Raw genomic sequence first — 25,497 nt, 5'->3', positions numbered from 1 at the left:
TGTACACTGTAAAATGTTTAACAGGTTTAAATTTAACAGGTTTCCTAAAAAAAATTAAGTTAAGTCAACTGATCACTTTTTACAGTGTACAAATTCATATGAAAAAGCCACCTGGTAAACTAGTTACATTTTCCTGTGAAATTTAATTGGAATATGACTCAATCACAGCAACTAAGCGATATTAAACGTTAAATAAACTTTTAAGTGGAATATATCATTGAACCAATGATATGTTACAGTTGCTGGAGCTACACTTTTTGTAATGCACATTCCTCTCTTATTGAGAATTCTTCCTCAGTGCATGCTTTTTCAAAAACATCAACCCTCAATGTATACAGCAAAATATATCACACCATACCAAGCCGATTGAGATCCGCTTCATTATAATCCCTAAAGCTGCTAAACCCCTCCAAACATTCACATTACCCAGAATCCTACAACACCGCACCACATCTAACCCAAACAAACAACCACCAAACAATGACAGATGCTAAATATTATCTCACAACCCGTCCAAGCAAAACGGTGGCGATGAAATTCCTAAATCACTCCAGTGCACTTTGGCCTGCGTCTCGAATGCGATTTGATTCCAGCATGCTTGACTGCAGCGTCTCATTGATAATGCAGGGATCATCGCTGCTCACAGTGGCAGGGAGTCTATCCAAAGTCGTAATGCGTCGCGCAAAAGGCTAATAGGTAATTAATATGCAGCAAACAGTGGTGCGCCTGGCAATTAACGAGCCGGCAAGGATCTCAGTATAAGCGCCGTTAAAAGATAGACATTTTGAGACAAGAAGTGTTGATTAATAAGGCTTTATATACCAGAGAGAAAGAAAAAAATGGTCCAAACTGATAGCAGACATGTCCTATAATTGAAACCATGATGCTCACTGTAAGATGCAAGCCAGTGTAAGTTAACGAAAGCTAATTGGTTGGAGAACATTACGATGAAAGCGGTTGATAAATGCCCTGACAAATAGATTTGATGCTAATTACAACAGGAAGTTGAGTGTTTGACATGCATTTAATAAAGGGCGAATTGAGCTAAATGTTAGAATGGATTATCTGTTGCTTAATTGTATGTGCTCAATTATTCTTTTTATAACACAACAGAACACACCACTACCCTTGTGAAAATGAAGTACACTTTAGTGTACTATAAAGAGAGTCTAATTACAGTGCAAAGTGCAAACTGAATGCAATGCTTTCATAAACTTAACTGTAATTAAATGCAAATGTAACCCTACTATAGTTTAAATGTATATTAAGTGCAATTAGCTGAGCTTTAGAATGATTTTGACCACTTAATCAGGACTTAAAGGGATAGTTCACTTAGATCATTTACTGATGATGTCCAAACCTGTAGGAGTTTCTTTCTTTTGTTGAACACAAAAGAAGATATCTTGAAGAATGTGGGTAACCAGATTCTGTAATATTTTTCCCAAACTTCTGGTCACTGACATTCTTCAAAATATCTTCTTTTTTTTTTTTTTTTGACAGATTTGTCACTTTTGGGTCAACTATACAGTAAGTGCATCTTTATACTGTTTGCAATTTCATAATTACGTCTAATGCCATCAAAGTAAGTGTACTTCTTTGAAGCACTACAAAACAATGTTTAAAAATGTACTTTAAAGTAAAACTTTTAATTTGACATCATTACAAAGTGCACTTTTTAAAAGTGTGTTAAGAATCATGGTCAAGTACACTTAAGTTGCCTGTATCATTAATATTAAATTGCCTGTATAATATGAATGTACAAATAATATTAAAGTGCAGTTTTGATTTTAAGATTTGAAGTACACTAGAAGTCCCTTTTTTTCAACTATTCAGCTGAAATCCTTCTTTAAATACTGGAAACAAACAAATGATTTTCATTACAATTCAGTGACACTGCTTCTAAATGCTACTGAATCTACAGTATCACCACAAACAAAATTACATTTTAGTTGATGTGTAACTTCAAAATGAATTGAATGTGAATGTTTGTGGGAAAGACGCAAAATAATAAGACAATAAATAAACATCTTCAGCCGGGTTCAGACTACACAATATTTTTGTCTGTTATTATAATCACTGTCAAGTATATTTGTATAGCGCTTTTCACAATACAGATTGTATCAAAGCAGCTTCACAGTATTAAATTAAAATAAAATAATACAACAAGGTTTGTTTCTAGTGGAATTTATTGATTGATAAAATAAAATTAAATATCCCCAAAATATCCCCAACTGAGCAAGCTTCTGGAAACAAGAGCGTAAACAAACAATGGCTACCAAAGTGGCGCGTTAGCTTAATGCTAATTCCAGCACTCATCCAGTTTCTAAAGTGCCTCCACTATCGTTTGCCAGCGTTTATCTTTTTTCACTCTGCCGTGGTCGTCCCTTTAGGAAACATCATAAAGGCAAGCGTATTGTTGATATAGAGTAGCTCAAAGAACCTTTCTTCCATTGCACAATTCCACCTAGCAGCACCAATACCAGCGTCTCTCACTCGTTTCATCATGTTTGAAAGCTCTGTACGGAAGAACTTCTGTGCTCCTATTGGTCAATGAAGCGTCGCAGTCTGTTGTTGTCCACAATAACACACTACACAAGATAAAACACTCGATAATTGCGTCCCGACGCTAATTGTGGTTTACGAATCACCATGAGGTAGGCAATAGATAAACGTAGGCATTAGAAAATAAATACATTTCTTTTCTAGGCTACTATCAAAAAAAGTGTAGCCTAACTCTTGTAAGCTTGTTATTTTTGGTGAATCAATCTAAAAACTCACTCACTGAATTGATCAGAACATTTATTGACTAATTAGGCCTAATTGGAATGTGAGAATGTGAGAATCACTAAATTCCTTAACGGCCACTGAAGTGCCTTGGAACGCGCAGCTTTGTTTGATGTGTTGACGTAATTTCCACTGAAACAGGAACCTAAGGCGGGACATATTGAATGGCTCCTCCCCCTTTTCAAATAGCCAATAGCGTTTAGTTTACCTCACAGACTGCATGTCGTACTTGACGGCACCATGGAAGCGAATCTGAGTGATGATAATACGTTGGATTCAATTGTAGAGGTTTGGATAAATTCTAGCTATTTTTTTATTAGCCAACGTACAGTTAGAAAATGGAATAAAACTCGAGCGTTTGAGGAACCGAACACACATCTCCAGCCCATGTTGCTCCGTGATGCATCAATGGTCACTTTGACCAGGTGGTGTTTATAGCATAGGGGGCGGGGCTTTAGATTCTAGAGAGCATTTGATTGGACAGAAGATGTGATGAGAAGTCCGCGGTGATGTCATAAAAATCCCTGATCAGCGGAAGTGAGAGACTGTAAGTTTTGAATGCTTATATCTCCTAAATGTGAATTGTGTCATTGTTTTGGAACACACCAGCTAATTCATAACCTTAAGGCTAACATATTCACACTAAAAGCTAAAAAACTTACATTTTGATTTCAGGGGGGCCTTTAAGATTTCCATCTCTAGCTGAAATCTATGGTACGTTATTATTTAGAACAGACAGGGGGAAAAAAATTAATCCGTCAAACAAAAACCAATGAGAAAACATAAACATGCTTTTCCAAGAATTCATTTTAAAACAGAAACAGACCGCAAAATAAATTGTAACAATGGCACCCCAGATGGCTATCGACTCACACCGATAAACATCCCTTTCCTATGTTTAACGCCCTGTGAGTAAACGAATACTAACTGACTTTAAACGAATACATTCAAATGCCAATATGCAAACATTTGATTGGCAGCGTCTAGTGTTGGTCTTTGTGCTCGGCTATTGTTGAGGCCAAACTTGTGTATTTTTCTTCAGTGCTCTGTTTGAATAGCGGGGCGGATTGAAGTTGATTTATAGCATAGCAAATCTGCTATCTAAATTCCATTATGTCAATGACATCTAGTTGGACGTCTGCTAATACCCACAGCATGTCATCTCTAGCTGATGCCCGGTATACGCAGGCCTGAAAACGCATCAAAATTGTCATTGTTGGGTTTTGTCATTCATTGTGAGACATGAAAAGAGCTTAGAAGGGACGTAATGCTGGACTATTCACATTGTGAATAATCAATTAGATTTTCTCCATATTTGGTGCAAACTAAGTGGAAATGGAGCAAATTAAGCTTAAATCCTGATATTATCTACACAGAATTATACGGCATAAATAACCAGTCTGAGGGTTAATGCTGCATTACATTAAACACAGACATGACAACAAAGAAACATCACTTGACGTTAGACTTCCAATGTAGAAACTGTGAAAATCTCAGGTTTCACTTAGAAATGGGTGTTAGAAGTCACACAACACTGTGGTTTAGTTAATGATAAAAAAAAAAAAAAAACATTAATTGAAGTCAAAGTTGCATTTTTACCTGGTCAGCAGACATTTTCATAGACAGATGTGTAAAACAAGGTACATTTATATCTGATAAACAAAATGGCAAAGCTAGCTTTTGTTCCAATGTCATCTTCTGAAAGGTATAATACTGGGAATATTACAAATCTGACTCGAATGAAATGCAGCAGAATGATTATGTAAATTGACTTAGTTAATTATCATTTTACATAATGTTTTTTTTGGATGAAAACCTGAATCGAAAGCTCCTCAATCATCCAGTCAAAGCAAAAATTTCAATGTTTTATCAACATTTGAATGATTTGAGGAGCTTTCGATTCAGGTTTTCATCTTTCTGTTTTGATAAAATCCCTGAAAAAAGAAAAGAAAAAAAAAAACATTTTGAAAAGCAGTGATTAGCATTCCCGAACTGTAGCGTGCTGCTTGTAAAAAGGAATAAAGGAATCGCGTGCAGGTGTTCACAGGGAATATAATAGGGACAAAAATTGGACATAATTATACATAATTGGAACATTTCTGTAATTTTATCTAATTCAGTTATTCTCAATTGGTGGGTTGCCACCCCAAAATAATGGTTCACACGTCTAGTCTGATCAAGTACAGCAGGAACAAAACAATGTTAAATACAAATAATAAAGTGCAACTACTTATATAATATAATCATGCACAGTTAGAATAGCTATATATCAACTATTTATTTTTTTTATTTTTTTGCATTGGCACAAAATTCATTGGTATAATAGCTAATATGAATACTACAGTTTTGGTGATGTGTTTATTCCATGCGTTATATATCACATATCTGATGTTGTTTAAGCACTTGGAAATTTTTTTCAAGCATATTGCATGAAAATTGGGCATACAAAATGAATTTCAAATATCATTCATTTTAATTTGGTGCAGCATTGAGTCCAAAGCAATATATGGTTACACTTTATAACTTTATATAGCTGCCTTTAACTACTATGTACTTAATAATAATAATTGTTAGCTTCAATGTACTGGTAACACTTTACAATAAGGTTCATTAGTTAACATTAAGTTAACTACCTAAGTTAACATGAACTAAGAATGAACAACACTTCTTAAGCATTTCTTAATCTTAGTCAACATTTACTAATACGTTATTAAAATCAAAGGTTGTATTTGTTAACATTAGTTAACTGTGAACTAACATGAAGAAACAATGAACAGTTGTATTTCTATTAACTAACATTAATTATTAATTGATCAACAAATACAGTAACAAATGTATTGCTCATTGTTAGTTCATGTTAGTTAATACAATGACTAATGTTAACTAATGAACCTTATTGTAAAGTGTTACCAATGTGTATACACCATATTGTGTTCATATTGTATTGCAGAACACTTTTTCTGCTATTGAGGGGGGGTACAGGTAGATTCTGTTGATTCTAGATTCTGTTGATGTTACTGACAAAAAAATGAACAAAAGTCATTGAAACATTTAAACAACAAAAGCTTCTCAGTGTGTTTGAATAAGGCAAAACCTGTGCTTGATTTGCATTTGACTGCAACTCCAAAATAACCTCCAAAGACCTTGCATTTCTTCAGTGTCAATGCAGACCTAGTTTGCTCAAGAACAACACTTGTGTTCTCAGATCAATGTTCACCCACACACAATCACATCAGAAACTGTTATCCCGCACATAACTGGCATCCACAAATAACAAATCAAGCTATGGACATGTTAGACACGTCTGGCCTATAAAGCACCCGCAACTGTGAAACCCGTTGTCAAATCACATTGAGATTGTGAAGTAACTGTAGAAAGGTATAAACCTCACACAGAGTGCAGGAGGAAATGCAGAAATAAAGACAACCTGGTTCTGCTTCACACACAGCAGCGAGTGTGGACGGCTCTAGTGTCATTTTCACGGTGTGTGTGTGTGTGTGTGTGTGTGTGTGTGTGTGTAGCTGGTCTTTTCCCAGCAGGTCCCCCAGACGGGGTGAGAAGACGACTCTCAGGATGAAGCTGTCATTTCCTGACTCTGAAGAATATCCGACGTGTCGCTTTTCAGAGCGCACCGCAGTCTTCACCGGTGGGTGAAATCACAGGTATAACGGCTTACAAATGAGCCCATAAAAAACCCTATTAAATCCTCATACTGGCGGCACAGGAAAAATGTAGTCGATCACTATAAAATAACCATCCTACTAAAGTAGTGAAGCCGTTTATGAACAGTGCGTTCAAAGAAATCAATCACTAATTTGGTTTCTATACTTGTATTATATTACATGCCACAAAAGATTGTGAAAGTGTCAGTTCATATGACAAATATCAAGAATAATTCTGCCAAAATAGAAAATTCTGTTATGATTTACTCTCCCTGATGTCATTGCAAACCTGTATGACTTTCTTTCTTCCACGGAACACAAAATATGTTCATGCTGTTCTTCTCCATTCATCAAAAACATTACATAACATTAGTACGTTACCATGGTTACTCATTGTTTGATTAATGCACTGCACCTGTTGCTTGTTTCCTTTCACTGGTCTGCGTTTGTATATATAGCCCTGTGTTTGAAGTCTGATCTAGTCTAAGTTAAATTGTTGTCCTGTTTGCCGAGTTTTTGTATTTTGATATCCGGAGACATTTTTTTTTTTTTTTTTTCATTAAAATCAATTGTTGCGACTAGATCCAGCCATATGTGTGTGTGTGTGTGTGTGTACAATATATATACAATATATAATATAATATATTTACAATATATTTTTATATATGTATTGTTTTAACATGTTTTAATAATAATAATAATAACAATAATAAATTATTATGATATGAATATGAATTATGATAATTATAATTATAATTTAATAATAATAAACTCAATGCAAATCATCATAATAAAGATTATTATTATTTTATAGCAATACAGAAAACTCCATGTTTTTTTGTTGTTCTTGTAAAGACTATACCCAATTGTGAATATTTTTCTATTCACCCCTAAAATGAGTGTTTGCATTAAAAAGTCTTCAGAGTAAAAATTATTATTTTTTTAATTATTATTATTTTAACTCAGAAACACTCTCCAACAAAATCACACCAAACATTTTAGAATTATATATATTTTTTCTAGTCTAGTTAAAATCCCTATTTATTTTTGCTTTTTTTTTATAACGCAATATATATTGAAAAATAAAATATTGCAGTGGTAGATTATTTATAATATTGTGCAGCCCTAAATTACAACCTAAATAATAACAGCATTACTATTCTTTAAGATGTCACAAAAATAAAGAAAGTCATGTGGATTTGGAACGATATGAGGATGAATAAATAATGACACATTTTTGGATGAGGTTTTCCTTTAAAAACCTGTAACTTATTAATATGTAACAATAGGTTTGATATTGCCAGACAACACAGTGGAAATAACATCCTCCACATTTCACTAAAACCCAGCCAGTGCTCGTCTCCCGATGCTGTTAGCATGATGTCCTCTCCAAAATATCTTTGTCTTTGGTACATTTCCACAGTATAGCTCAATCCCTTGGCATGTAGCAAGTGACCGGATCGAGTTTGACATTTGCAGCAGTAACGGCTGACAGGAATGAAAATAGAGGGAGACCATTGGAGATCCAGCTCTTTCTGAAAGCTTCTGGCCCGGAGAGCCCGAATGAATTCCACAGAGGGCCGGACGCCATTCCATCCAGTCCATCTTTCTCAGTGTTTTTCTCCCTCACTCACACCTCCACAGGCCTAGCAGGACAGTCTTTGCCAATTAGCTTGCTAAGTTCACCACTGTTCATTTATATAAGACGTGGACTGGCATTTCATTTTAGTGCAAATTACATGAATTCCCAGCTCAACCATGTATGATATGGGTACATCGAAAAAGCTGATTTTAATGATTAGGAAATGCTAGTATAACATTATATCAAAACTCTTTATTTAGGCTAAATAGTTTGTTGGCCATCTCGGTATCTGAAATATTCATCAGAGACTACTGGAATAAAATCTGGATTTAACACAATGGAGATGATGTACTTTTATGGAGTCAAATTCAAGCCACACGTAATTCCATACAAAAAATAAGAATCAAAAAAGAAAAAGAAAGTATTAAGAAAAAAAAAAAAGTAAGAAAAAAAGGATTACAAAATATAAATAGAGTAAATATATAATTAAAATAATTTTAGAGCTGTTTTTTTTTTTTTAGCTGATGAACACTAACAGCCACAATCCTACTTACATTTAAATCTGCAATTATGCTCACGGCACACATTTTATAATAAACATAACATCATCGTTATTTGGTGTGGTTATCATTACAGTTAGCGTTTTCATTTCATGAATAGGCCTTAAAGTCACCATGAAATCAAAATTGACAATTCTTCTTCTTCTATGGTATATTCAGAGGTGGAAGTAACGAATTACAACTACTCACGTTACTGTAATTAAGTAGTTTTTTTGGGTACTTGTACTTTGAGTATATTTTTAAATCTGTAATTTTACTTGTACTTAAGTACATATTAAGCTAAGTAATCTACTTCGTTACTTGTAAAATCACATTTCGTTACTGAGTACAATTTGAATTGATATTCAAATCTTTGACCGGCATTTAGGTAGCCAATAAAAATATTCGATCGTAAACGGACCAATAAAACCCCTGATATTTGGACTGAATTAAAGCCGCCGCAGTCGCAGCCGGTTTTGAAGAGCTGAAGGAGGCGAGGAGCTCAGAGTGATTAATGGCTGGACTGAACGTTTGGAGAAACAACAAACTAGATAGTAGTATTGTCAAAATAACTATATTTTGATACATATCAATACTTAAATATCTGTCAGTCAATACTCATTTTCTGCAGTATAGGCCTATACAACGATACGATACCAGCTGCGCGTTCGCATTCTCTCATCTCAACGACAGCGAATTTGACACCCGCCTCATCTCAGCGCGGGATTGCAGGTAGGCCTATTACGCATAATTTTATTAATACCTGCAAGTTTCTATGGCATTTTTTAATGGCAAATGTCACGAGTGCAATATTGTAACGCGAGGGCACATTCATGTAATCGCAGAAAACTGGACGCGAGCTCTCAAATATACGAATGAACTGGACTCGGATATTGAGTGTGCGCTCTCGGACTGTGTCATATCATGTGCAATCGCGAATCTCTCCAAGTGGTTCTCACTGCAGACTCAAATGACGTCCAGCTCCAATCTCTCCATGCTCTTGAATTAAACGCTGTCAAAAGTTATGAAAAATCTAGTCTTTTTTGCAAATTAAATTCAGTTTGAAATCAAGCTTCCTTGTGCTGTGTGTGAGCTATTGCAACAGTTAACGTTACCCTATTGTAAAGACAAATACACTGAGTGAGTAAATATTTAAGTTAGATTATTGTAATGGTTATTGATCAATGTTTAAATATGTAAACAAAAGCCTAAATTAAAATCTCACGGTATAAAGTGGACGTGTCTCTTCAGAAGACTTGAATTAAACTTTTCCATTCAAATAGATCACTGTTACAATGAGTGTTGTGTTTTTCGATGCTTGAAAATAATGATTGCCTTGACAAAATGGATGGACAAAAATGTATATATTAAAATATTTAGTATGTGGTAGTTTTCCCGATGGTATTAAAAATTATAGGCTAGGCCTACTGAATATTGACATATTTCAAGGTGTCATATTGAAGTTAGAAATTCCAGTATCATGACCACTAATGTCCTTCGACAATAAGGTAAAACATGTTAAAAGTAGCTATTTTCTACATAAATCTATGATTTGGTTGAATATTTATTGGTAATACATTAACTATCGCCAGCTAAAAAGTAACTAGTAACTAGTACTCTGAGTAGTTTTTGAGAAGAGTAATTTGTACTTTTACTTAAGTACTTTTTTGACACCAGTACTTTTACTTGTAATTGAGTATTGTTTCAGCAATGTAACGGTACTTGTACTTGAGTACAAATTTTCAGTACTCTTTCCACCTCTGGGTATATTGCACATCATTATTATTTTTTTTATTCATGTGCCTCATTTAATCAGAATAACTTCCCCTCCCTCTTGCAGCTCATCTCTTCTCTTCTCTGATGACGAGGGCGGAGCAACCTGTCAATCACATGAGATCCACCAATAGCAAACCACAATCATCCAATCAATTCCCCACAGAAAAAAAATCCAGCCCTGCCCTACATTTGATCTAGTTCCAGAAGTCATTTCACTCAGATATACGTCACAATAGGGAAGAAAAGACTAGCGCAACTTCCATTTCATGCCGACTTTAAGGCCTTTCCTGCTGGGTAATTGCACACAATTATATAGGCCTACTACAATCTTTCACAGTTCAGCTCAGATTATCTATTATATTTTCTTCTATTCTATTCTCTTCTATTACTTTCTTTTCTATTCTTCTATTCTAATCTAATTGCAAGAGGAGCAAATTCTCCTCTAAGCCATTAACCTCTGCATTATTTCTATTCTGCTCTGATAAAATGTCCTTGTTTATTTGACAAACTGAATGTATTCAGTGTGTCTCCCTAAAGAGCCAGACAACCCCTTTCCCGCTTTATCTCAGGTGACTGTCATGTTTACATTAATTTTATAATTGCTTGCACAAAACATCTGAATAGGAACACCATTGCACACCCACACCCACAGCTCTGAATACTCATTGTACCATTTTGCCCACTGAATTGCAGCCCGTCCTCCTAGACAAAAGCATTGAAAGCGTTTCCGACACTTTGTCGCCCGGTCTGCTTGGCAACCTGGCCAACTGCACAAACCAACTCCCTCTAAAGCTTACATAGCAGAAGCACCGGACATTCCCTCGGGACAGCTCAATGGAAATGAATTCGCACAGAAATATCACACTGCGCTCAAAAAGAATCCTTATCGCAAAGCGCCAACTCTGGCAGCAGACAAAGGAAGCAATCTGAAGAGAGGAGGAAGAGGATGAAGGAGCCGTTTCATTCACAGGACAGACTGCCCTCTTCCAGCACTGGAGCGTGGATCCCTCTATCACTTCCTGCCTTTTCCATCCGAGCCATCATTATATCCTCTGGGCTCCGGTGGTGTGGATGGGGGTTGGGTAAAGCCATCATAACTAAGACTTAAACTACAGACAAAACCGCACTTCATCTTCTGCAATCTCAAGAAGCATCGTTCACAGGGAATGAAAATCAACAGTACTTTCATCGTCCTGCAACTTAGCATGCTAACAGATTAATCAATTTAAAATGTTAATACTGTTGACGATCAAAGACTGACTGCAGTTGCTACAGAAACCAAAGTTAGAATACTGCATATATTCATCAAAGTGCCAACAGAAAGGTGAAAGCATTAAGAAGAACACAATATTTGAAAGCAACATGAATTGTTTTGCACAGAATCTAAACAATTTAGAAGAACTGCTACTAAAGAGAGAGAAAAAAATGACTGCTAGTAGTGAAAGACCCTGTAATCATGTAAAATGTTATTAACATTTTACTTGTTATTGTTAATTTTTTAACTCAAACAGGTATTATTATAACTTATTGGCCACTCTTCTGTAAAGATATTGGCATGAGCCATTGAAAAACCCATTGACAGTTACAGGCTAATAATGAGGCCGCTTGGCTCAACTAAACAAGACTCCAGTTTCACAAGTTCACACTTATATATAATCAGATATAGTATAACATATGCGCATTTGGCATGGTGTCCGAGCTCAGAATCTGGCCCGAACCCAGAGCAACCCCCCCAATCCCTGGCTGGGATAGGGATAATCAAGAGTGAGGAGTTGGGGTGGAGGAGGGATGCTAGAAAACTGTCGTGAAACAGAGGTAAGTCGGCTCTATAAGCCTCCTCTCGTGCTGTTTGGGTAGATGATCTGAACATACTCCCCCCAAACTTTGTTAATAAAATATAATTTCACAAGTTCACACTTACATACAATCAGATATAGTATAAAATATGTGTATTTGGCGTGCTGTCTGAGGAGAGGACTCTGAGATCAGAATTTGGCCCTCATCCAGAGTACTCCCCCGAAAAAGCAAATAAGCACTGGACAGCCAACGGGAGACGGATTGACAAAGAAAACCCCCAAAATTGGGCTGCGAGTTGACGAATTGGTGTTAATGAGGAGGAGCTTGGCCACTTGACTGGCAGGGTTTACTTTGCGTCCGATGGGAGCCTGCAGCGCACCGCATCGGATGGGTAAGCCTGTGAGTATTCGAAAAAAAGTGGTTTAAATAGTATACTAATATGTTGGTTTCTCAAGCCCACGTGATCATTGTTTAATTCATACTGTCTATGGGGGAACGCTGAGCAAACTATTTCAGTGTAGGGACCGAAAGCGATGCAAAATTCAGCCCAGGACAGAACACGAGAAAGATTTTATGCGGTGTTCTTGAGAATAATTCGCCGTAGTCAATTTAGAGATTAGATTCACTGGGTGGGAGGCTAAGTCAGTATCTGCATTTGAAAGTATTTGCATTCTGATTTTACCTTATGTGTATGACAATCAAGCCTTAAACAGAGAGGTGGAAGCTGGCCGGGACGGAACACTGGAGGAAGGCTGAGCTTGGGGCTCGACGGGCTTTACTCACTCGGTTGGTTTTAGGAGAAGGATTGACAAAACTTTAAAATGTCCATTTCTCTGTCGGAGTGACTGAGTGGAGAAAGACGTGGAGGAATATGGAGGGGGCAAGGGTAGGCCTCTGCGTTCTGAAGTGCAGTGACCCGACAGGAAGGGCTAACGCCTTCGAGATGAAGCTGGGAGCTCGGGGGCGGTGTTGGGTGTAGTGTTGTCAAAAGTACCGACTTCGGTACCAAGTCAATACTGAAATTTAAAAAATGTGACGATACCAGCATTTCCCTCTAGCATTTTGAGCGCTGTTCAACATTTCAAAAACATGTTGTCTTCACCGAGCACTCCCAGATACACACGGGAGAGTTTGAAAGCAGGCGTCTATCAGCGGATCCGTCTAACATGGGATATATTAGGGATCCGCTGATAGACGCCTACTTTCAAACGCTCCCATGTGTATCTGTGTAAGTGCTCGGTGAAGACAACATGTTTTTGAAGCATTGATCATAATAGCCAATCACAGAAATTTATTGTATGTTGAGTGCGTGAACACAATGGCCAATCAGAGGTGTTTAAGAATTCGTTCAATAGCGCTCAACATGCTAGAGGGAAATGCTGGTAGTGTCACATTTTTTTAATTTTCAGTACCGACTTGGTACCGAAGTCTGTCATTTTGTTAACACTATTTAGGTGTAGGAGAGTAGCTCCTTAGGCTGGTGGATTGCGGTATCGATTCCCCACGGAGGAAAGATTCTTCACCGGACGGGAGGAGCTTGATTTCGGGCATGTTGGGCACTTAGAGTGGGGCCAAATGCTGGAAAATTGTCACAAAACAGAGGTAAGTCGGTTCAGTTTAATAGCCTCCTCTCGTGCCGATTGGATAGTACTCCTCCAGAACTTCAATAGAACATCATTTATTTCATAATGCATCTTTGGATGATTAACTATCAAATTTATGTATTTGATTCAATTTGCATTCATATTGTGGGATGTTTCAGTTGTATGTATTTTATTCAGAATGATATTGGCCGATGCTGATAGTTAGATTATTCTTAAGGAAATAAAATCTGCAATGCTGCAAACTATACAAGGAACCCTCTCATTTTGGTACACTATAATATTAGAGGTTAAAATTAACAATAGAGCTATTATATTCAACTGCTATTTATTTCCAGATATAATATTTACTCTCTAATACAAACTGAATTGTTTGTATACAACTCAAGGTACAAGGTACAAGGTTTTCATAAACACTTTATGGCAAATTTATTCAAACATACACATATAATCAACAGTAAATAAGTTCTTCTCTAGTGTTTTTATAGCTAACTAACTAACTGTGAACACTGGATGACTTTCCTGAGGTAAATGCAACATTAAGTGATATTGTTCTCAAGCTGTTTTATTGTTTTTCGAGATATAATTTGTATTAAAGTGGAAGAAAAGGCGTTACGGCGATCTGTCACGTCACATTTCAGAGCGTCAAAACGACATTTATTGTTTGAATTTCGTGATAAATTGTACAGAATTTGAAAGCTGAGACTTTGTTTCTTATTAGAAGTAACAGAGCACAAAGCTCTTTGCGATTATTGGACGGGAGGCGAGGCGCTACAAATAATGTTTGATGTAGGGAAAAAAACGCAGATCTGGCAACCCTGGCTTGAACCTACGGGTGATTCATAGGGTCAAATAAAGCCTGCATTAACATTGCTATTTTTTAACTGTTAAAGCCTTATTGTCGCATTAGCTTGCTCTAAATTTAGAGATAGCGGTGACAGCGAAAATAATAGCTTTAATTACCGATTAATGGTCGATACATCGGTGCATCTCTAGTTCCAGCTTTTATTTAATTTTTCTAGTGAGTTTTTAATTACTGTTTTAAAAGTAACTTTTTTCTCCAAGTATAACTTTTTTTTTAATTCATTCATTTTATGCTATTTATTATTTATTAGCTGTTTATATTCAATAATTATGCCTAAATTAGAGCACACCGCTTTCCAAACAATGCACTCTTTCATTTACATCTCAGCACTGTACAGTAGATGAGCTTCCGTATGGAAATCATTTATATAGGTAAAGAGAGAAAATGTTTTCTAGGACACTGATACAGACTGATCCATTACAGTTTGATTATGGTGTTTCCTGGAACACAGTGAGCCCAACACAAATCTGAGAGAAAACTTTCCTGTCAAATTTGAAGACATTTCCTTTGAAAAGTTCATATTTGTGAGGCACGAAGATTTTGCTCAAACTTCACAAAACTTTCAAACTAGACTGTCTCAAATTTGTTGCATTACTATAAGTACAGTAAATTGTGTAATGGACACAACAGTATCCGGCATGAAGTGGGCTACTATCAAGTTAGGTTGATTGTCTTGTTCATATTGTGAATCATTTGCCTGTCATTCTTACACATTCTGACAGCTGTTTCTCTACCAACCCACTTCTACCATCTCCTGCATGATTAACACCGCCTCTCAACACTGAGTCACGTAAATCCTTCTAACCATTCTGAGAAAGTATCTTAAATACCAGCAGTATCTTAAATACACACACTACCATTATGAACATCTTAACTATAAACTCCGCCTGGCATAATACATGAGAAATTAAAACCGTAAAATCACTAGATTGTGAAATGAATGTCACAGTCTACCCACACCACACAAAGAGTTCAAGTTCTCATCATCGTCTGTGACATTCAGAGACGCAGTTCAAGGGGAATATGTTACACACGTGTGGCATCGGCAGCACTCGCATTTGCATAATAATGAAGATGTTCACCAACCTTGACAGGAGCCATTAACTTCCTCATGGCCCGCCTGGCACATGCACCTCCCAATGGGCACCAGCCACTCCCCCTCCGCACTGCAATGCATTCTGGGAAGTTCATCAGCCACCGAGTTGTTGACGCAGGTCCCTGACACCTCCAGAAGTTGTGAGGAATCTGCCCCGGTTATAGTATCCGGGAAGAGGGCCAAATTCCTGACAACCAAAGGACACTTTTTGTAGAAGACCCGGACGGAAACGAGCGCGATGCACGCGCCCAGGTCTTGGAAAGCCAGGTAGAAGCCTTTCTTGGTCAACGGACCCACATCCCTAACTTCCGTGTTCAGTTTCATAACCCTGTCTCCGAGGTCAAGCTCTGTGAAGCTCTCGTCGGCCGCGATGGTGTCGATCTTCGAGTATTGGCTTTCCCGAATATTCCTTCTCTCATCGTCGTTGGCTTCGTAATAGTAGACATTGAACGTCTCCTTGCACGTGCCCAGACCTCCGGGAAGACTGTTGCAGTCCCGTAGAGTGAACTTGAGCTCCACGAAGACTCGCTGGGCGCCTTGGGTTATAATCCAGTTGGTCTGCAACCAGTTGTTCTGGTTGTGCTCCATCACCTTACACACCTGGTACGTGTGGATGGGTGCATAGTTCTCATCCACCTCTCCGATTTCTTCCCACTATAACACAAGGAGAGAAAAAGCAATTTACCTGTTAACTGTCACTGTCAATTTTATGCAAATAACCCAAATCCCTACCCTAACTCTATATTCTATAGTAAGTACATGTTTTTAATTAATATTACTCAGTATTTAACCCTAATAAAATAAAATAAAATAAAATGTTAATGCATTAGACTAAAACTTACTGACTTTGCTCACAAAGGGTAGAACTACTTCCCAAAATGTTGGATTATTTTAATTTTTTTTTTTTTTTTTTTTTTTTTTACTTTTGTGGGATTTTCCCCCCAAACTTTGTTACACTTGTGATGTTCCCGGTCAAAAATGACCAGCCTACAATTATATATATATATATTTTTTAAAATAAATAAATTCTGGTGTTATGCTATATTATCACCAAATATTGGATTCAATCTTTTTGTCAACTTGTTTTCTTTCAATTAAGTCAGGTTTTGTATTTCTTTTTGGAACTGACTAATCGTAGGCCTCACTGATCTGAGCTTATGCACCTCATTATTTGAGTGAAAAGCATTATTTGTGGATAAATTCAAGGTCAATATTCAATAGAATATTTTTCAAATCCCACTGTGTATCACACTAGTGTGCAGTAATGTTTAACCAGAAAGTTTGTTTTGAAATGATTTTATTTTGAACAAAATGCCACAAAGTCACACTTGTGAACACTGCCAGACACCGTAAAATAAAGTATAACCCAAAATGTATATTTTACAAAATAATGTGGGCTCTAAAATTGTAATACAATCAAAGTCACACGTCTAACCAGGTTGTGTTCCAAATTTGAAGTTGATATCACAAAAATGTAGTTTCCTATGAGGTTTTGTTTAGGTGCTATACCAAAAATAGTCAAAAGGTGAAATCCACATTCAAAAGGATTTTTGATGCATTCTCCTGTCACAAATTAATACATTTCTGTAGCAATATCACTTTTATCCCCAAAAAATATTGAATAATTGATGGAAATTATGGCCAAACGGAACCTTTAGTCTCAGACCTTTCCAACGATATGTTTTGTTAAGATAAAAAAAAAAAAAAAAAAAAAGAGAGTTGGTTCATATAGTCTGTGAGGGGCTGCCGCTTTACTTATTTTATTATTACATTTATATTTAACATATGCCAGTTCCCGCCTCCTCCTTCCCTGAGCCTTTAACATTGATACAATGTGAAAATAAAAAGAAAATTGGGGAATAAAAAAGCATTTCCAGTGTCCTGCTACCGGGACGCTAGCAGCAGAGTGGCCTCGTCTCAAATGTAGGTCTACATTTGGGTGACATAATGTTCGTGCTCAGCAAAAGGGTGCATTGAGGGCACATTATGCCCGGAAAGGGTGCACTCGCCCCTCTGAATCATGAAATGACAAATGATACACCCCGTGCTCTAGTAGACTTCATGGACATGTCATTTGGGTCAAGTGCAATCTGGGAATTATATATTAAAAGATTTACAGTGGCTGATGCAATAAAAGTGGAACTGGATTTCTTCAAGTGTGGGAACTTTCAGCACTGTGGACTACTCCTTAAAACTCCCTTTTACATCCTCACTTTATTTTCTTTCGCGAACTGTCATAAACAATTATCATTACCATCAGTGGCGTCATGCCCATTCAAAGTGAGGGGGCACGTGCCCCCTCAGATTTTTCCTCCCTGATAATTTTTTTGTCACAACTTTATTCCTATTATGCTCCATAATATACCAGAGCCTATAACGACTCAAATGTATTCTTCTGGATGTGTAATAAATCGGTCAGCATCAGCCCGCCCCTTTTTCCTAATATGGTGTCTGTGTATATCAAATCTGCTGTGTATGTTCAAGCAACTCACTCGTCTCGCACGTTGAGCTGGCAATGTTTTACAGATGGTCTTGAAGTGGTAAGTGGGCAAAGCAACAAATCGGCATTGAATTAGTTATCGGATGATATTAAAAGGTAGTGGGATTATTTGTGGTTGACCTGGAAATTTTAACTTGATCAAAAAGTTATGGATTTGATATTAGCCATTTTCAAATAAACGGGGTAACGTTAGTGTTAACCTTATTCAGCACTGAAATCTGTCAAACTTCTTTCAAAGTCCTTCATCACATATTAATATTAAAATAACTTAATTTCAGAACACCACAAAGTCAGACCTCAGCACCTTTATGTACCTTTAATGTAAGATCGTTCTTAGGTCACATACCAATTTAAAATCATAACATAAAAACTGCAATGGTACTGTTTTTAAAATCATGTGTAGTAGGCCTAAGTGTACAGTAAGTGTGTGTGTAAACATGCTTTAATGAAGTAGACTTCAAAAGCTTTTGAATTTGAGCTTACAGTTCTTTCATCAACCTGTCTTTTACATAAACTTACAAAATAGATACTTTAACTTAGTCCTCAGATAGAGGAGGGTTGCTGCTAGCTCCGTTAAGGTATTTCTGTCCCTCCCAAACTGCATTGAAATGGTATGTTTAGCAGCCAGAATTAAAAAAATTTCAGGGGGAGAAACCCCCTGACCCCTCCTAACATGATCCATATCACCCGTCAGAAAACAATTGCAACGTCTCAGATTGTGCCCCCCCAGAATTTTGGCTTGCATGACGCCCCTGATTACCATCGCATTTCAAATTGTGTACTTTGTGTACTGTGATTCTGTGATGGAATAAATTTGAGGAATTAAATGGCTGATGCCGTAGTTATGTTTAAGATCATTTTTGATATCTAGCATTTTATGTATCCTAAATACACAAAATGAAATACATTTTCACACATTCCGCATAATTTGACAAAATCTTGCTGGGAAAATAAAAAATTCTGTTCACAAGTTGATTGTTTCCTTCACACATCACATGGTTTTTATATTTTCTTCACACATCGCATCACACACATCTAATATTTCTGTCCTAGCCCTAAAAACATAATTTACATTCTACCAGTAAAGTTAGTAAATTCCATTATATATAAGAATATAACACTGTTCTGAGGACTTATAATTAAGAGTATGTTAGGGAAAATAATTGTATTGTAACACTACTGTACGAGAACATTGTGGCATCCACACACCACAAGCGCCACATCTAACAAAATACGGCTGTATGTTTTGCTGTCCGTAGAGATGCTCAATAACAATACATCAGGTGGCAGAGAGATTGGAAAAACAATCTGCCAGCTATAATCTACGCAGTCAGGAGGCTTGTAACATGGCAGTTAACAAAGCAAGACCACGGAATGCACCCTGAGGGCCCGAGCGGCCCTTCAGCGCTCTTCAAAAGCGCAGTCAATGACCAGAGAGACCCTCCCGAGGCCTCGTATTACCTCTGCCTGACACTCTCTGAATGCGATTGTGAGACTGTGTGGACAGTTGAAGAACTGAAGTCTGGACCACTGGGAGTCATACAGCGAGTGCTAATCGTAGAGTCTCGCAGTTCACACTCTGAAAACTCACGGGCTCTTTTAGTACGACTGGAGCACAAACAAGTTCTGTGTTGGCAGTCATGTTTCTAATTTATAAAATTCAAAGTCATTACTGCTTCAAAATGTATTAAATACATCAAGCACAGGACCTTTATCTCAATCTAGATATAAACTTTGTTTGAAATGGTATACTATACATGATCTATTTTTGCAGTATGTCCTTGTAAAAAAGAAGTACATTTCAGCATACATTTAATGAGAGTACTTATGGTCCGTGTACTTTTTCGTTCATTCATTATTCTATTTCGGAATGAAAGATGAAATTTAAAAAAGGGTGCAGCTTGGTTTTTTGTTTATAAGAAAAAAAGCAGAAATGGCTGTATTTGGTTTTCCAAATGTATTGTTGTCATCAAATAATAGTATTAGAAAATTGGACGACATTTCCGATCGGTTTTTAATTTGTAATATTTATTTGTACGTTTATTGTATTTCATTTGACTGATTGGCATCTTTACCCGGAAGTAAATTACACCGTCGTGCGAAGTATATACACTAGATAGTTGTCGCCTTGGCTACGGCAGTTCATTGGCTCATCTAATTTTTTGTACATAACATAGCCTATTTTGTTATGATTTTAGTATCATAATGATTAATAAATGAACGCACAATTATCCTGAACTTGATTTGAACAAATGCCTTTCAACTTGTGTGTGCAAAATTCAGAATTAAATGAATGTGCAGAAATTTGTACAAATAGAGAGTCTGTAGGCCTATACTGTTGTAGCCATTAAATAATCACATTTAGTTTCATATTTGTTATTATAATATTATAATGTTTTTTTTTTTTTCATGTTTTTTTCCCATGTATGTTGATTTATGAAAAGTGAACAGCAGATAGGTTGCACAATATATCGAGAGACATGGAGCAGGTCAGACATGATTTTGACCACTTCATTAAGTTTTGCTTTGTAGAAAACCTTTCTTTAAAGTGAGTTTCATTTTGTATAAATTGTATCTTAATTTTAATCATTTTTTTCATCAACCAATTGCCTGGATTTAATAAATAATAAGCAAATACAACAGACAATAATATTATCATGGAGGCGCCCGCGCGGTCACTTGCATTGCACGTTAACTGGAGCGCATCTCATCCTAACTTAACGAAACTCATTGTATCATGAGACATGAGAAATACATAAAATACACAAAGCTTGAAATGTCTTTAAGCGAAATAATTCAAAACGAAAAAAGAAAAAGGCTACTCTGTGATTATGTAATCCATTATGTGCATTTCTCTCTATAGGCACGTTCACTATATGGCGATCGTCAACTTAATCTTTGCAGCCGAGTCGACACTGTCAGAAAACACTATAAAAATCATTGCACGCGTCACCAGATTTACAAATGAAGAGTTCAGATGCAAAAGCCTCTAAGTGTCATCTTAAATTTTCTCATAGAATGCTCATTTTTATCAAGCTTGTATATTTAAGTTAAGTAATTTCACTTAAATGACAATTAATAGGTAATCTTTATTGCCATTTAAGTGAAATTATTTAATTTAAATATACGAGCTTGATAAAAATGATCATTCTAGAAGAAAATTTCAGATGGCACTTAGAGGCTTTTGCATCTGAACTCTTCAAATGCACATCTTGCTTGTTGCACGCACACATATTATATCGAAATAACGAGATATTATGTTGAAATAACATTATTATTAATAATACATCTTTTAGAATATTTTGAATGCTGAATGTTGCGCTTGTTCAGTTTAATAAAATTAAAACTTTAATTGTGATCATTAAAATAATTGATTAGCCTATTAAATATTTAGTGGCCAAGTTTTGCTCATTCATTCATTCATTCATTCATTCATTCATTTATTTATTTATTTATTTATTTATAACGCATTCGTTCCAATGAACTGCCGTAGCCAAGGCGACATCTATCTAGTGTATATACTTTGCACGACGGTGTAATTTACTTCCGGGTAAAGATGCGATCAGTCAAATGAAATACAATAAACGTACAAATAAATATTACAAATTAAAAACCGATCGGAAATGTCGTCCAATTTTCTAATACTATTATTTGATGACAACAATACATTTGGAAAACAAAATACAGCCATTTCTGCTTTTTTTCTTTTAAACAAAAAACCAAGCTGCACCCTTTTTTAAATTTCATCTTTCATTCCGAAATAGAATAATGAATGAACGAAAAAGTACACGGACCACTTATTATGGAGATAATAGATTTTAAAATAATATACTTAAGTGCAAACTGAGTCTGACCTTTTCAGCCACTTAAACTGTGTGTTATTTGTAATTAAATGAAAATTAAGTATGGTTTAAATTTTCAATTTTTTTACCCACTTAAGTCGGACTTAAGTACAAGTATGTGTGTGTTATATATATACAAAGTGCACTTTTTAAAAGTATACTTAAGTGTGTTAAGAAACAGGGTAATGGCCATTTTAGTGTCATTGTTACATATGTTACAAGTAGTTACTGTAGTAAAAACTATATTATTACATGCAACTAACCCTAAACCAAACCCTAATCCTAATCCTAACCCTATAGTAAGTACATGTTGTTAATTAAGATTACTCAGTACTTATTGTATCATTACAGTGTAACAAAGACACCTTAAAATAAAGTGTAACCAGAAACACTCATGAAAGTGTGCTCTCTAAGTACACTTAAGTGGTCTTTAAATTCATTAATATTATATTATCTGCATGTACAAAAAAATAAAAATAAAATTAATACACCACAAGTGCACACTCATTTCAATTAAGCACACTTTTTTCGCAAGCGTTTAGAGTGAATCTTCAGTAAGGAATGGGGAGACTCTGTTTGTCAAAATAAGCAGTATAAAAGAGCATGCTGCACTGAATATTCTTCAGTTATAGGTAAATGTTAACAAGGTTTTAGCAAGGAAATCAGTATTACTATGGCAAAGCACATTCAATAATTCATTGGAATTATGAGCCATTCAATGAATAATCATTCAAAGCACGTAGTCCCCCATTCTGCAGCTAAGAAAGATATGCATCGCTTATTTCACTCAATGTGTCCACTAACGAAATATTGTCACGAAATCATTTATTTACACTGTTTTGTATCTTACATAAAATTCTGACATGAGCTGTATCCAATTTCAAAGTCTCAGCTGGAAAATAAATCTGTTTCACAGTGCCATTACTACTCTTCCTTTTGCTCTCTCTTGCTTTTGATAATCTGCCTTTTAAGACAACATCCTAACCTAAACAAATCCTCTTAAGTGACTGATTTGGAATATGCAAATAGTGTGAAGACTCAACTCATTAATTCCAACAGAGTTTGTGTTAGCATGTTGCTAAGCTAACACTGTAATACTCCAATGGAACATTTTAATTACATTCCAGTCAGCTAAACACCCACATTACCATCTGCAATTTTACTCAATCATATTGAAGGGCTATAGAGTCGTTTGGTGATGCATCAGTACCACAATGATAAAAATAAAATAAAAATGTGTGTCACAGAATTCTCCAATATGAGTCACTGTGGCCATGATCTGGTAAATTACAAAGCAAATTACAAAGCAAAATTGGCAAAGCTGCAATTTAGAGAAAGTCGTCATTTGAAATGAAAATGGGCCTGTGTGAATGTGGATAATGCAGATAACCAAGGGCGTTTGGATATTCGTTTCAAGCTCTCATGTGAAAATGCATTACAAATAGCTAACAGGCACCCCAGGACGACGACATTTCTGACACATGGATGAAGATGAATAGATCATTCTAAAAGGCCTTCATTACAAAAATACATTGAAAAAGGAGATTGCACGAGGATGCGTGTCACAGCTGTGTAGTGATAACATGAATCATATCAAGCCAAAGATTGAAATGACACACCTGGACATCAGCCTGTTGGTGGCCCTAGTAGTGCACGTTAATGCATGCCTTTAAAGAAAAAAATCTGACAATCCTTAAACCCTTCATTTGTTATATACAGTATACATCTGAAAATGAATTCCTCAATGTGTGTAGTTTTAATAAAAAAAAAAAAAAAAAAAAAAAAATTCCTTATAGTCTTCGTACTTTCTCTTCGAGTAGATTTAACACAATGTTGCCAAATCCTATTGCTGCCCTGCTGTCTATTCCTTACATGCCTATTAAAGGGTTAGTTCACCCAAAAACATATCCCATCATTTACTCACCCTCACCCTTCTTTCAGTCAAACACAATCTGAGTTATATATTTTTTTTAAATGCCATGGCTCTTCCAAGCTTTATAATGGAAGTGAATAGTAACTGATATTTTGAAGCCCAAAAAAGCACATCCATCCATCATAAAATGATGAAAGAAAAATATCCATATTTATAACTTCATAAGCTACAATCACTTGCTTCTGGTAACATGAAAAATGTGGCTCTGTAGTGCTATCAAAGCATTGATCTGTTCATATTTTTAACATTCCTAGAGCAACATTGGCTCAGCCAATAGCGTGAGTTTAGGGCGGGACTAAGTTCTTGTCTGACCAGTTACAGACAGGGAAGTTTATTATTTTTGCCATTCGGTTTGGTGAATGCTACAAATGTTACATCCTTCACCTGTCCACCTTATTTTTCAATGTGGAAGTAAGCTATTTTCTGTGTATGTGCGAGACAAAATGAAATAGGAAAGTGAACTTCTGTTTGTTGGAGTTCCACTGTAATTCTGCTTGTGTAAGATGGAAAACAACAACAACAACAACAACAAAAACAAAAAAACAGAGTACTGTAACTGTATTAGAAGTTTAGACTTGGGTCTGACATTGGCCCAGTTCTGGGGTGAGGGAATAAATCCAATTAGTGCCGATGAATCAAGAGGAGGTTAACAGACTGGGTTTGACTTTAAGATAGCTTAAAACCAGATGGTGCATTTAGTGCAAAAAAAAAAAAGAAACTACTTGAATTTAGCCTGAATATTTGTATTCAAAGTTCTCTGGTTTGCTTTCATTGATTGGAAAAGAGTAGCATTAACAGTCTACAAAACAACCCTTGTGTTTCATGGAAGAAAGTCTGGATCGACACCAGAGTGACAGACAGACTATTCAACTTTAAAGGGATAGTTCATCCAAAAATTTATGTTTGTAGTCATTTATTAACCCTCATGTCGCTCCAAATCCATAAAAATTGATAACATATTTGTAACAAAATTACAATATTTGTATTGTACAAATCTTAGTCTACAACACCAAAACGTTAACACTTAAAACAGTTAATAAAGTTATCATAATGAGTCAAGCATTTCAGTCCTTTTCTTCTGAAAAGACATGATTGCTCACGTTTCACTTTTCAGATAATGTGAGAAAAGAGCTGATGCTGCATTGTATATTATGATAAAATGTTTAGACTTTGGATGCATGTAAACGTATTGTAGAAGACCTCCAAAACAATATTAGGAACCTGTAAAATAGCATAACAGGGTCACTTTAATACAGGCTTTTATTCTCATATAAACAATGACCAACGCAATTACAAAGAGCACATCAAGTATGGTAAAACAGAAGAACTTAGGAATATATTTGAATAAATACAATCATATATACGCTGAATATTTTGTTGTTATTGCATATTTATATTTTAAAAAACAATATACTGAGGAGCAAATAGTATCTGCCACTGTTTGCACTAAGTATAAACAGCATCTAAATAGCATCTATCACTTGTATTTCAAAGATGAACGAAGGTCTAGTGGGTTTTCA

General features: G+C 36.0%; 1 protein-coding gene across 1 annotated transcript in view; it reads right to left on the bottom strand.

The window, feature by feature from the left end:
• Positions 1-25,497, bottom strand: part of epha5 (EPH receptor A5) — a 94,080-nt gene that overhangs the window by 56,108 nt on the left and 12,475 nt on the right. The window contains exon 3 of the mRNA XM_084104579.1: positions 15,693-16,356. Coding sequence (XP_083960705.1) covers positions 15,693-16,356 — 664 coding nt within the window. The remainder of the gene's footprint in view (positions 1-15,692; positions 16,357-25,497) is intronic.

The sequence above is a fragment of the Abramis brama genome (genome assembly GCF_963993115.1).
Source record: "Abramis brama genome assembly, chromosome: 25".
In the NCBI taxonomy this organism is placed as follows: Eukaryota; Metazoa; Chordata; class Actinopteri; order Cypriniformes; family Leuciscidae; genus Abramis; species Abramis brama.
Note: the sequence above shows the minus strand (reverse complement) of the source record. Positions and strands in the feature narration are given on the sequence as shown.